This window comes from Aethalodelphis obliquidens, unplaced genomic scaffold (assembly GCF_003676395.1).
Source record: "Aethalodelphis obliquidens isolate GAN/ISIS:26980383/991018 unplaced genomic scaffold, ASM367639v1 scaffold9, whole genome shotgun sequence".
NCBI lineage: Eukaryota > Metazoa > Chordata > Mammalia > Artiodactyla > Delphinidae > Aethalodelphis > Aethalodelphis obliquidens.
This window is the reverse complement of record NW_020837953.1, coordinates 38,237,386-38,250,973: the sequence shown is the minus strand read 5'-3', so window position 1 is coordinate 38,250,973 and position 13,588 is coordinate 38,237,386. Positions and strand designations below refer to the sequence as shown.

Below are 13,588 nucleotides of genomic sequence, written 5' to 3'. Positions count from 1 at the left end.
ACCATCCCAGAGCCACAGATGAACTACAAATAAGTCAAACAAATTTTAAAAAGCAGCCTTCTCCGTGGGGCTTCTATTTAAGCTACCTTACCTGTCCCAAACTTTAAGGCATTCAGGGACGTCAGGGTCACCTTGAGCACCGGCTTTATGTTGCCAGATGAGCAGGAGGCGTGAAAGCACAGACAGGCTTTGAGGATGAATGTACGAGGGCCAAGGGCCCTCAGAAAAAGGAGCCACTCCCAGCTGCTGCAACAGTGTATTCTAACATGAAAGACATACAAGAGACCATTAGGGAAAAAGGCAGGGGATGAAGTCAACAGGTTACTAATGCTCTCTAATGTTACTTTTTAACACTGAAAGGAATACTTTAAAGAAAGGAAGACACAGAAATTCAAATTCAGAAGCAGTTTGCAAAAGGTCATTCACACATGAGGAAAATATAAAGGAAAAATTACTAATCTAACCCCATTAACAACTATAGTTAATTAGTGTCAGAAATGGGGTTCCCAAAAAGAAGACGTGCATGGAGACAGCAGAATCATGATAAGTTTCCAATGGATACTGTGCCTTTGAAAGAAAACTTCAACAACTGCAATAGCTAACATTTTTCTTTTATAATCAGTTACATGCCACAAACAACAATCCAAAGGGGGATTTCCAACAACTTATAAGTCCAACAACGTCTATTAATAGTATTAGCAGAGAAATTTTGCCTCTAAGATATCAAGGCATCTAGAATTAATCAGGGTTGTCTTTGCCTCCAGTTGTGGCATGTCTTTCAAATGAGCTTTACTTTCAGCTTAGTTACCTAAGCTGCAACTTATCTCCTCAAATACACACACAAGCTGAGCAGGATGCCAATGGAAAACCAGACAAAAGCCTGCTTTCTCACTTGGCTTCAGAAAACACAAATCACGGTTACCTCAGGATACAGGATAAATTTTGAAGTCTGCCAAATTAAATTATATTCTTATAAAACATCCCAGCGAGGGACTTCCCTGGTGGTGCAGTGGTTAAGAATCTGCCTGCCAAGGCAGGGGACACGGGTTTGAGCCCTGGTCCAGGAAGCTCTCACATACCGCGGAGCAACTAAGCCCATGCGCCACAACTACTGAGCCTGCGCTCTAGAGCCCACGAGCCCCAACTACTGAAGCCCACGTGACTAGAGCCTGTGCTCCGCAACAAGAGAAGGCACCGCAATGAGAAGCCCGCTCACCGCAACAAAGAGTAGCCCCCGCTCACCGCAATCAGAGAAAGCCCGCACGCAGCAAGGAAGACCCAATGCAGACAAAAATTAAAAAATAAATAAATGTATTTTTAAAAAAAAAATCCTAGAGGACCCTATTCCTCGAAGGCATTCAAAAAGTCACAGATATCGTGAGTAGTTCCCAGGTAATGGGGGGTTACCATAGGCTAACTGTTGTACAGAGACCGTCACACTAAATGCTCAGAGCTACAACGTCAGGGGTGTGCGCCACTTCACTGATATGGAAAACAGAGCTCAGAGTGGCTTAAGAACATGACCAAAGCCACAAGATTACCAAGTGACGAAGCAAGGTTTATCTCTAAAACCTACATTCTTCATCACTATGCTCAACACAGCCATAATGACTAACTTCTCAATTCCTGACTCAAGAAAACAATTCAAAAAAAAAAAATAAACATGCCTGAGCTATGTCAGAAGTGTTAACTGGAGCATTACTATAATAATAAAAAAATCAAATCAAGGGACATGCAGCCATAATGGTGGCAACTGTAAAGACCAAGGTAAACAAAATAACATACTCTATATATATTACATTACATATATGATAGTAAAATTTGAAAAAGCAGAAACCAAGGGACATATCAATGTTCTGATAATAACTGTAAAACTATGCCACTATACAGACAGGGACTAGAAGGAAACATGGAAAAATTAAAATCATGAATTTCGTGGAAGGATTATGATTAATGTATATTCCTTATAAAGTTATTTACACACTTTTTTAAGTGAGTTTTTGTTTCATGTCAGTTATTTGTGTCTTTAGGTCAGTTTATTTAGGCCTCAGAACCTTAAGAAACGAGCTAACATTCCTCTGGAACCTATTTTTCCCTACCACTCAAACTCTTATTAGCGCTAAGGAAGAACTGACTTCTGAAGTAGTGAAACTGAGCCACAGCACAGCAAAACCCTGGCCTGACCCATTCCTTGCCACCCTCCGGCTACCTTTCCTCCCCTCCTCAATGCTGGCATTCCTGAGGTTTCAGCCTCAGCCTTCGTCGCTCTTGCTATCCCCAATCCATCTCATTGTATCTCATCACTTCAACAATGGCCTCTTAATGGATAATCCCCAAAGCTGCATTATCAATGTTAATTTCTTAACTCCTAAATTTCAGACTCACATTTCCAACTATTTTCTAGACATCTTCATCCCACTGGCACCTCAAAATGTCATCGTATTTAATGATATTTTCTTCAATAGTAGTAATGGTGACTATTTAAACTAAAAACACTGATAATATATAAACTGTTTTTCTCATTTGATTGAAAGGGCTATAAAATTCAACATACTGACAAAGGAAACAATATAATCACATAGATGATGCCTCTGCTAATTGCCTTCAGCTTACTCCTTCTTTAAAGGAGCGCCTCACACTCAGGTATACAGTTTTCTTGACCGCACGATGACTCTATGGCTAGCCTACTAAATGGGACTAAAAGTCATGTTGAAGAGCTGACACTGACCTGTTTGTTTTTATAAACAGAGAGAAAAATGGCAAATTGTGCCTCATGTACCTGAAGAACCCAAAGGATCATTCTGAGAAAATGTGAACTAAACAAGTGACCCTTGAGAATTTAAGTTGGTGCAGCCACTGTAGAAAACAGTATGGAGGTTCCCCGGAAAACTAAAAATAGAATTACCATATGATCCTACTCCTGGGCATATATCCAGACAAAACTATAATTCAAAAAGATACATGCACCCCTACGTTCACAGCAGCACTATTCACAGTAGCCAAGAGATGGAAACAACTTAAATGTCCACCGACAGATGAATGGATAAAGAAGCTGTGCTACACATATACAATGGAATACTACTCAGCCATAAAAATGAATGAAATAATGCCATTTGCAGCAACATGGATGCAACTAGAGATTATCATACTATGTGAAGTAAGTCAAAAAGAGACCACCACATACCATATGATATCACTTATATGTGGAATCTAAAATATGACACAAATGAACCTATCTATGAAACAGAAACAGAATCACGGACATAGAGAACAGAGTGGTGGCTGCCAAGGGGGAGGAGGTTGGGGGAGGGATGAAGTGGGAGGCTGGGGTTAGCAGATGTAACCTTTTATATATAGAATGGGTAAACAACAAGGTCCTACTCTATAGTACAGAGAACTATATTCAATCTTACGATAAACCATAATGGAAAAGAATATAAAAAAAAGAATGTATATATGTGTATAACTGAATCACTCTGCTGTACAGCAGTAATTAACACAACACTGTAAATCAACTATACTTCAATTTAAAAAAAAATTTTTTTAAAGAAACCTGAAAAAATAAATAAATGTGACTCATGAGTAAATACAATCTCTGAGTTGACTTAAACCTAGAAGAATGAACCACTGAGTATTCAGTATCACTCCATCTACCCCCAAACCAACTCTCCTTCTTGACCTCCCTATTTCTATTAAAGACAACAGCATCCTTCTAGTCTCATTTGGGTTTCAAGGGTTTTAAATTTAGGCAATATCTTGAATTCCTTCCTTTCCTTGTCCTTCACCTCATTCAAATAATTTCCCATGATCTCTACAATAGGTCCTTTATCCACACCCTATCTCCCCTTTCTCATGATCCCATGCTAACTCAAGTCATCTTTATTTCTTCAGTCCCTATAACAGTACCCGGCATATAGTTAAGTGTCAATGAATACTTATTTATGAACCTGGATCACCACAGTAATAGTATTATTAAGTTATTGCAATGTTATATACAATGTTAAATATAATATTAAGTAATAATAGTAACAAAATACATTTTACTGTCAAATATATTTTATTGCACTGTCTGTGTCTTGCAACCTAAGTCAGGCACCTTGGCTAAGGCAGCTTTGCACATTACTCCAAAGAAACAATATCCAAGGTAGGGGAACTCAACAGCAGATAGATTGCACTGACTATCCTTCATAGCTATGAAATGTGGGGGAACAATTTAAAGTTCCATGTTTGGAAATGGACTGAAAAAGGATATCTGAGGATTTCCTCTGCAGAGTCAGTAGCTATAGGCAGCCAGGTTGCATGTCCACACAAGGTCTGTAATTATTTTTAAATGCTAAAGAGGGTAATATCATTACAGGAGTCTTAAGAATCCTGTTCTCTAGAGAAAAATATTTCTTCCCCATTATTTGGACAAGTTTAGACAAGAAAAGGCCACATCTATGAACTTTGAAACCTCCCTCCTTGCTCAAATCTGGGCAAGCAGCTGATAATTTTGGCAGGACGCCCTGACCCTATAGTCTGAGAAGGTGCTGCAGGCAATATACTAACTGAAACATTTCCTTCTCTTCACCTTAGACAGGTCAACAACTTTTCTACTCTATATATTCCCTTTCCTGCCAAAAAAAATTTTTTCATGTAACAGTAGGTAAGTATAAATAGATTTTATAATTATCTTTTTTTTTTTCTTTAGCAGTACGCGGGCCTCTCACTGTTGTGGCCTCTCCCGTTGCGGAGCACAGGCTCCGGACGCGCAGGCCCAGTGGCCATGGCTCACGGGCACAGCCGCTCCGCGGCATGTGGGATCTTCCCAGACCGGGGCACCAACCCATGTCCCCTGCATTGGCAGGCGGACTCTCAACCACTGCGCCACCAGGGAAGCCCTATAATTATCTTTTTAAACAACAAAAGAAATGTTTAAGAATTTCTCAAATAGTTTGGGATTGTGAGAATCAATTTTAACCTCTTGAAACAGGTTCCTGGATTTTGTCCCTTTGGCGGCAAGTGCAAGCCCCTGAATTGTGTTTTGATTCTGAGAATCCACTGAAATAATCTTAAGAGTGACAAAAAAATTTTCAAAACAATCTTAGGGCAAATTATTGGAGATTTACCAAATTAAATTCTACTGGGGTTGATGCGGGGGGCGGGAGGGTGAGTGGTCACAGTATCTAGCAATCTGCAGTTTTAAAAAATTCCCCAGGAATCCTTATATACACTAAAGATTGAGAACCACTAACTTTGACCACGTTATCATCAGACTATGACGTCGCCAAATGTTGGGAGAGAATATGAATCCACGTATCCCTGACGCACTACTGGTGAGAGTAAGACGTGGTGCAGCTTCTACAGAGAGCAGTTTGGCATTATCTGCTTAAGGTCACATACTCCACAACCTGTCAATTCTACTCCAACTTATATTCCCAAGAGACTCACTTGTAACAGGGTACGTACAGGGGACACATACAAGAAAGATCATAGCAATAAAACCTGACTGACACAACCCAAATGTCCATCAGCAGGAGCGGAAGGGAGATGAATAAATTGGTATAGTCACAAACACGATGGAATATCATATAGCAGTCAAAACAAAAACTACGAAATATGCAACAGTAAAGATGAATTCTGGCAATAAAGTACTAAACAATATTAAGTGAAAAAAATTACACAGAACATGATGTCATTGCTAAAAACAGTCAATTTTAAAGTATTCCTTAAATGCAAAAACAAATACATATATGAAACTAATGAAATGAGGAATTTAAGATTTAGGATTCCAGATATCCACTACTTCAGTGAGGAAAGAAAGCCACAATGTTTAGACAACCACAATCAAGATCCTAGACTTTATTTTGGTGGTGGGTTTGCAAGTAAGAGCGTATATGAGAGCATCCATCTCCTGTAATTTGGTTGATCCTTTAAGACACGTGTTTTAATTTACCTTTCTTAGATTACTAACGATGCTGAACATTTCCTATGTTTGTTGGCCATTCTTTTTTTTTTTTTATAAAATGCTCTGTTGTCTATTTACTTTTGTACTAGCATAGTCATCAGGAGTTGTTTTTGTTGTTTTTCCTTTTCTTTAAGCTTACTAAGTGACTCAGGGATAAAGGACACATTTTTTTTTTTCTCAAAATCATCCTAATTAAGGCAGAGGGATATACTAGGATAGTCTCTCAACACTCTTTGCAGGGAGGGGATCCCATGATAAACTTTTCCTTAGCAATAGAAACAAGTGCAGCCTACTGAGTACAGATGTAGAGAGCTCTTGGCCTAAACAGTTGTAGCGCACACAAACCTGCAGGTTAGGTGACTGAAGGTCAGAAGTTACCAGAGAGTGGTTGAAGTGATAGAGAGCGGCAGCAAACTCTTCATCTGATGCGCCTTGAAGACAAATGGAAAAACCAATTATTCAAGCATCTAACTGCTGCATCGCACCATGCTGCCAACAGTCAAACACCACTAGGAAAAAATCCACCAGGCACATATCCTGTCTACTGACCCTTGAGTCCATCTTTGTCCACCTCCTTAATGATACTGGCCAGGGTGGCCATATGGTTTTCTGAAAGAGATACACTCAGATAGTTTCGGATAAAATTATTCCGAGAGTTCAGCATGGAAGAGGTGATGAAGTTCAAAATGTTGGAAGCCAGACCTAAGAACTAAAAAGAACACAGAAAAGCTCATTGCAGGTTCATAAGCCCAGAGCTCCTACAAATCCTGAATACAAACAGAAAATAAAATATGCCCATAGGTCTCATGCAATAAACACAATGAATTAAAAAATCAGATTTTAAATCACCTACAGTGGGACCAAGTTATAATAGTCTCTCCCATGTGATTCTACTAGTTACAGAAAAGGGTATGCCAATTTAATACAATAGACTTCAGGTAATATTGCATGACAGGATTTCCAAAGAGATTAACTCTTTTATTTCATTCTTCTAAGGTCCTGTATTTGTCCAGCTCTAAGATATTATTGATATATTCAATTCTGAAGCCTATATTGTCATTATACATGCTTGGAATTCCCAGTTCTTTATTTCTCTATTAAAATGAAATTTCTATCCACGTCCTTGACTAGACTAAGTTGTATGAAAGCAAAGACTGTAATATGCCTTATTTACTGACAGAGCTTCAGAAGAGGGGCTGCTGACACACAGTACATCATTAATAAATACCAGTTGAACAAATAGTTAGCAGTCACGATGTACCAGACCTAGGCTAAGGGCTCTTTAATTCTTCACAACACTCTTAGAAGAGGTACAATCACTCCCATACAACAGGAGACAAAACTGAGGCTTGGAGAAATTCAGTTTCTTGCCCAAACCCATAAAGCCAGTAAGGGGTAGATTCTATCTAACTCCAAAGGCTATGTTACTAACCCTCAATAAGAGAAACAACACCAAGAGCATAAGAGTTATTTAATCAAATATAATCAATACATTTATGTCCTAAGTAAAAATATCTTTAAACATTAGTTATCCAACCTACAAAATGTTTTTGTTCAAATGATCTGCTTTTCACACCCCTTCTCCCCATTTCTCCCTCCCCCCTTAACCTCAGAAATCCACTCTTACCAACTCAGGATCTTTGCGACTAGCCAAAATGTTGCCCTTCTCACCAGAGGCCTGCTTACTGGGGCTTTTAACTCGAGGTGAGCTCTCCAGCGGAGGGGGTGGGGGAGGAGGCGGAGGTGCCACTTTCTCTTTACTGGGGGAGATGGTCTCTTCAAACCACTGCCCCAGAATAGGCTCACTGTCATCATCTAACAGGGAAAGAGAAATGTAACAAAAACAACACGTTTTTAAAAAATTTTTAGTACATCTGCTTCGTAAAAGTGCCTGAGTCAAAAGGAACACAAGGTTTGTAGATCATGGTGGTAGTTACACTGCTGCATAAACTTGTCAAAACTCATCTAAATGTATATGCAAAATGGGAGTATTTTATTGTATGTAAATTATACCTCAATAAAACCAGTATTTTTTTTAAAGGAACCCAATGGAGGAAGAGAAACCACCTCATTTTATTTCACCGGCAAGCCAAACATTCTCAGTAGCAGAGTTTTACTTGTCTACCAACTGTAAGCTCCCAGATAAGAATCGTACCTTTGGCAATTCTGTACACTGCTCCCACAAACCTGGTTAGAAAGAATCTGAGATATTTATCTTATTCAGTCCCTCTCCAAACCAAGGCAGGAGGGAATGTTGGTGTTGCCCTGTTGTTCACCACAGCAGTCTGGCATTTCTTTCTCTCTGTTTCCCCAAGCCACACATCTATGACGTCAGCCAAACCCAACACCTCACATACAGCCTTCCTTTTGAGTTTCACTGGGAAAGCTCAGAGCAGAGTTCCCAAAATGAGTCAGCACAAAAAGAAATATGAACAACTGAGATGTATTCTGATTGCGGAAGGAAAGCAACGAAAAGCAATCTGGGCTTTGCTGACGGCAGTTTTAATCACTCATCTTCAACAGCTCCGCTTACTCTTGAATAACATGTCGCCTTTCAGTGCACATGCAGTCAAGATCCATGCCGGGCAGGTGAAAGCACAGTGACTAGGAAGCTACAGGAAGCTCCTAGGGACACTTGCTGCTGCACCCTATAGCTTATCCCCTGGGAGACAGCAAAGAGGGGCGTCTACCTTGGCTGCTGTCCTCCTCCGTGCTGCTGAAATCATCCTCGTAGTAGGTGTTTGAGTCAGTAGAGGCGCTGGCATCGCTGCTCATAGAGCCCTTCCTCTGACGCTGCAGGACACATGCCTAGGAAAATAGCGAGGTTTCTGTAATTGATGATCACAAAAATGAAGCCATCCTACCTCGTCCCATTTGCCACATGAAAGGTCTTCTCCGTGTCTTCTTTTCTCTAAATCCAAGAAGTATTTCTCCTAATAGCTACCTCCAGGACTCTCATAGCCTTATCCTATAGAAGCACTCCAAAACCAGAGATCTGGACCAGAACTGAAAAAGGAACGTTTCCATAGTGTCCTCCATGTTTTTGCTTCAGCACGCCCACTGTCACAAATCACCAAGTAGCCATATGGACCACAGTGCTGACAATAACTAGTTCAAATGTTTGAAACCATTTAAGAGTTTTTCTCATCTTCAAAACCATTACCACAAATTATGACTTTATGAAGATCATGGCACACAGTCAGTCTCATTCATTTTGAGGAGGTTATATGAGAAGATCTTCCAAATTATCAATGGCATGACCCCACCCACCTTTCTGTAGGAAGTTGAGAGTAATGTCAACAGCAGGTTTGTCAGTGGGACAGAGTCTATCAGCCGTTGAATCCTCTGTATGGAGGTACTCTGGGCCATAATGCTCAGGACAGCAGGGGGACCATCTGCCTCCCAACCCTGAAGGTAACGACATGAAAAGAGAATTAAGGTCAGGACTTGGCAGGAAATGACCACCTGATCTGATGGCTCAAGCGAGCTTAGCCAGAAGGGGAGCCAACAGTCAATATGCTGGTTCTGAAGACAAGTCCTCACCTTGTGCAGAGCCTCCACTTGCAGGTCTTGAAAGAGAGAAGTCAACAGCTTGACGGCATGGTTTGCCAATATTACTGAGAGCACCCCAAATCCCTGATGCCTACACAAAGCAAAAAGGAAACACAAACGTTAACAACTCACAACAAATTACAATTTCAGAAACCACAGATCTTGCCATTTTGAGGTCCTACACCCACTTCAGAATCTATGGACCTTTCTCCAGGGGGAAAAAAATATTGCAAAAACACATAAAATTTGCATATAATTTCAGAAGCTCACAACCTCCCTGAAGCCCATCTACACACTGCCTAAGGATCCACAGGCTTCATTCAGTTGAAGAACTTCAGGACTAGAAGAAATTCTTCCAAATCCATGAAATTTTGGAATTTAAACTATCAATTCAAAGCTATTGGGTCATGTGAAGACACTAATATTTAAATGTTGGTTGAATCTTTAAAAAGTCATTCTTTTGAGAAGAAAAGGTTAAAAATCAGCAACTTTTACAAAATATCTGGACACAAACCAAAGAGAATAAAAACAAAGGTTTACATTAAATCTGAGTAAAACTTTCTCTTTCTCTCCAAACGACCACACGACAAAGGGTTAGTATATCTAATATACAATGAGCTCATGTAAATCAATAAGAAAGGACAAATACCAAAGAGAAAACTGGGGCAAAGGATATAGACAGTGTGAAAATGATCACAATCACACTAGTAACCAACGAAATACAAATAAGAGCTATACAGTAATATCTTTCTCCTCAGATTAGCAAACATGAAGATTAATGACTCCCACTGTCAAACAGGACCTGGGGAAGAGGCATTTGCACGCACAACAGCTAGGAATGTATATCAGAGCAGTTTAGCAAAACATTTCAAATTTTTAAGTAAGTATATCCTTTGTCCTAAGAATTACACTTCTAGAAATCTACCCCAAGGGGATAACTGAACAAGTTCACAAAGATTTATGTTTTAGAAGGTTTAATCAAAGCACAGTTTATCAAAACAAGAAATTTGGAGCACACTAAATAAGTGTTCAATAAGTTAATTAGTTAACTATGGTGTATTTATACGGTAGAATACCATCAGTCATTATAAACATAGAATCTATAATCGTATCTATAATCGTATCGTAGACTGCAAACACGTCTACGATATTTTGTAACAGTGATCCTATTTTCATAAACATGTACGTTTAACATGTGAGCACAGAAAAATGTCTGGAAGAACGTTTACCAATTTGGGTGGCAGAATTTCAGGCAATTTTTTTCCTTTCTTATGGTTTGCAACCTACACAATGTATTTGCATTCTTTTAAGTCTCGAGACACTACAGCCATTTTTCAAATGTTTCTGCTACTTCTGAGGATATACCTTTTGGCATTCTCCCATTTCCCTTTACAATACCAAGCATGCAGATGCTCAAATATCACAAACTACTGTTCTCCCTGAAACATAATTACCTCCCTATTTTGCTTAGTGTCTACTTCCTACCATCCTAATGTCTATTTCAGATTTCAGCTCAGTAACACTTCCTCAGGGAAGCCTGCCTTGATTTCTCTAACCAGGTCAAAAGCCCCTATTATAATACTCTCTAGATACAATGTGACATGTATTTGCATGAATAACTTCTTGTCTCTTCGGAATGTGTCTATTTTTTTTTTATTCATCACAGTATTCCAGAACTAACACAGAGCCTGGAATAGAGAAAGTAGTGAATAATTTGCTGAATGAGGTCCAGAATGCGACTTCCTCCTTGAACTCCAGACTCACATACACAAGTGCTTACTCAACATCTCACAGAAAGATCTGCCAGTCCTCTCAAAAGCAGCATGGCCCAGATTAAGTTCAGTTCTTTGACTTCCTGCCATCCAATCTACTCATAAACTGGTGTGCCCTATCTCAGTAAATTACACAACCCAGGTACTCATGCCACAAAATTCTGATGTCGTATTTTTCACACTCAACCTCCAAGCCACCAGCAAATCCTGTCAGCTGTACCTTCAAAACATCCCAATATGACCTTTTCTCCCTGCCTTTACTACCACCCACTCCGAGTCCCCTCATCGCTCGTGCGGAGTAAGGCTTGAGCCTCCTAACTGTTCTCTCTCCTCGTCTTACGATCCCGCAGTGTATTCTCCATAGGACAGCTGGGTTCTCCGGTCACTAATAATTCATATCACGTCACTCCCCCCATCACAAACCCTCTAACACCTACAGATTACACTTGGCCCTAGGTGATCTGGCCCTGACTACCTCTCTGAGAGAATTTTCTACCACTCTCCCTCGATTTCTCTATTCTAGACCTACTGACCTTGCTGAGCCTTAAAAATGCCAGTCATACTTCCACCTCAAAACCTGAACAATTCTACCCCAAATAGTTGCATGGCTCATCTGTCACTTCACTTCTACACCTTGTTCTCAGAGCCCTTTCCTGACCGTGCTAACTAAAATACTAGCCCCTGACACTCCCTAACTCCTTGTTCTGGCTTATTTTTCTTCACAACACTCATATATGATAATCTATTATGAACTTACTAGTATGTTTGTTCACTGTTGCTCCAGTTAGAAAATAAACTCTATAAAGGCAAGTAGATTGCTTTGATTAGTGCTCTATCCTCAATGGCTGGATAGAGCCTAGTGGTATATGGTAGGGACTGAAAAAAATAAATAAAATCCAGAAATGCCTAGGCTCAGGGCTTCCCTGGTGGCGCAGTGGTTGAGAGTCCGCCTACCGATGCAGGGGACACAGGTTTGTGCCCCGGTTCGGGAAGATCCCACATGCCGCGGAGCGGCTGGGCCCGTGAGCCATGGCCGCTGAGCCTGCGCATCCGGAGCCTGTGCTCCGCAACGGGAGAGGCCACAACAGTGAGAGCCCCGTGTACCGCAAAAAAAAAAAAAAAAAAGAAGAAGAAATGCCTAGGCTTAGAAAATAAAACCTTGAACAACACAGAAGTCACATCTCTAACTTCTTTCCTGGCAAGCAAGGGCTTCTGTCCAGATTTCATCAAAACAGTACTAAATGTTTCAGGAAGCAAGCCAGGAGGACCTGACAGAATCCTCACTTTACAGGTTAAACACACAAGTGAGTAACCAACCCCAAGTCAAACAAGCCCATTTTACAAAATAGAAGCATTTTTTTTCTGATTTGAACCTCACAGAAGTCCTAAAATATGTATTACACAGATGTTTTCTCCCTCTTATAGAGAAGGAAACAAGATTGGAGAGAATGAGTGATTTACCCAAAATCATACAGCTATGATGTAGAGACAGTAAACTATGATCATCCTCTTAGTAGTTACATTCAATTGGATGGAGGCAAATTTTTCTATTGCTGTGGAGATGAGAGGAGTTAACACTAGCTCCCCATCAATATAAAATGGCAAGAAAACAAAACCTGAGCGGCAGTCAAGGGGACACATACCCTTTTCCAGGCCCCAGCTTTGGAGAGCCCACTCCCTCCTTTGTACGAGAAAGGATGTCTCTGACCCGGAGAGCAGCCAGCGGATCTTTCTCTTTCCCCTTATCAGCCAAGGCAGTAGGACTGAGGTTCAATATGAGGAAAAGGCTGTTTAACAAACACCAGGCACCCAGCAATTGGAAGTTCTGATAGTGCTATTGAAAAAGGCACAAAAAATATATATAAACAGAGATCTTACAGGCTACGTACCTTACAGACTAGATATAAGACAGGAATGTAGCAGAGACTTCTTACCTCACCACCAGCCCGGCGGGAACTGCTGATCGCTTGTCCAATCATGTCATAGATTTCAAGCTGTCCAATATCAAACATACACAAAAATCTGAGCAAGGTGACACAGTTCATTACAAATGCTAAATCCTACCCAAAGCAATTTAGCTTGAAGACACCAATATCCTCAAGCCACTTCCAATGACAGAATTCCATCACACCTTCCTTGACCTTCATAAGATGTTGACTCCATCTTTTCATTCAGCTCACATGTCACCTTCTCAGAGGCGTCCCCTCCACCCAATCTAAAGCAACACACCCAGCACCACATCAGATCACTTTCTATCACATTTGTTCATCCAATCCACGTATCACTATCTGAAACTGTCTTGTGTCTATCATATGCC

General features: G+C 40.4%; 1 protein-coding gene across 8 annotated transcripts in view; it reads right to left on the bottom strand.

Moving 5' to 3' along the window:
* The window catches only part of UBR4 (ubiquitin protein ligase E3 component n-recognin 4), a 127,023-nt gene that overhangs the window by 98,984 nt on the left and 14,451 nt on the right, over positions 1-13,588 (bottom strand). For all 8 annotated transcript variants that reach the window (XM_027109972.1, XM_027109971.1, XM_027109973.1 and 5 more), the window contains exons 10-18: positions 13,206-13,265; positions 12,915-13,105; positions 9,491-9,590; positions 9,218-9,355; positions 8,638-8,755; positions 7,575-7,762; positions 6,497-6,656; positions 6,293-6,378; positions 92-261 (exon numbers count right to left, since the gene is read on the bottom strand). In XM_027109972.1, coding sequence (XP_026965773.1) covers positions 92-261; positions 6,293-6,378; positions 6,497-6,656; positions 7,575-7,762; positions 8,638-8,755; positions 9,218-9,355; positions 9,491-9,590; positions 12,915-13,105; positions 13,206-13,265 — 1,211 coding nt within the window. The remainder of the gene's footprint in view (positions 1-91; positions 262-6,292; positions 6,379-6,496; positions 6,657-7,574; positions 7,763-8,637; positions 8,756-9,217; positions 9,356-9,490; positions 9,591-12,914; positions 13,106-13,205; positions 13,266-13,588) is intronic.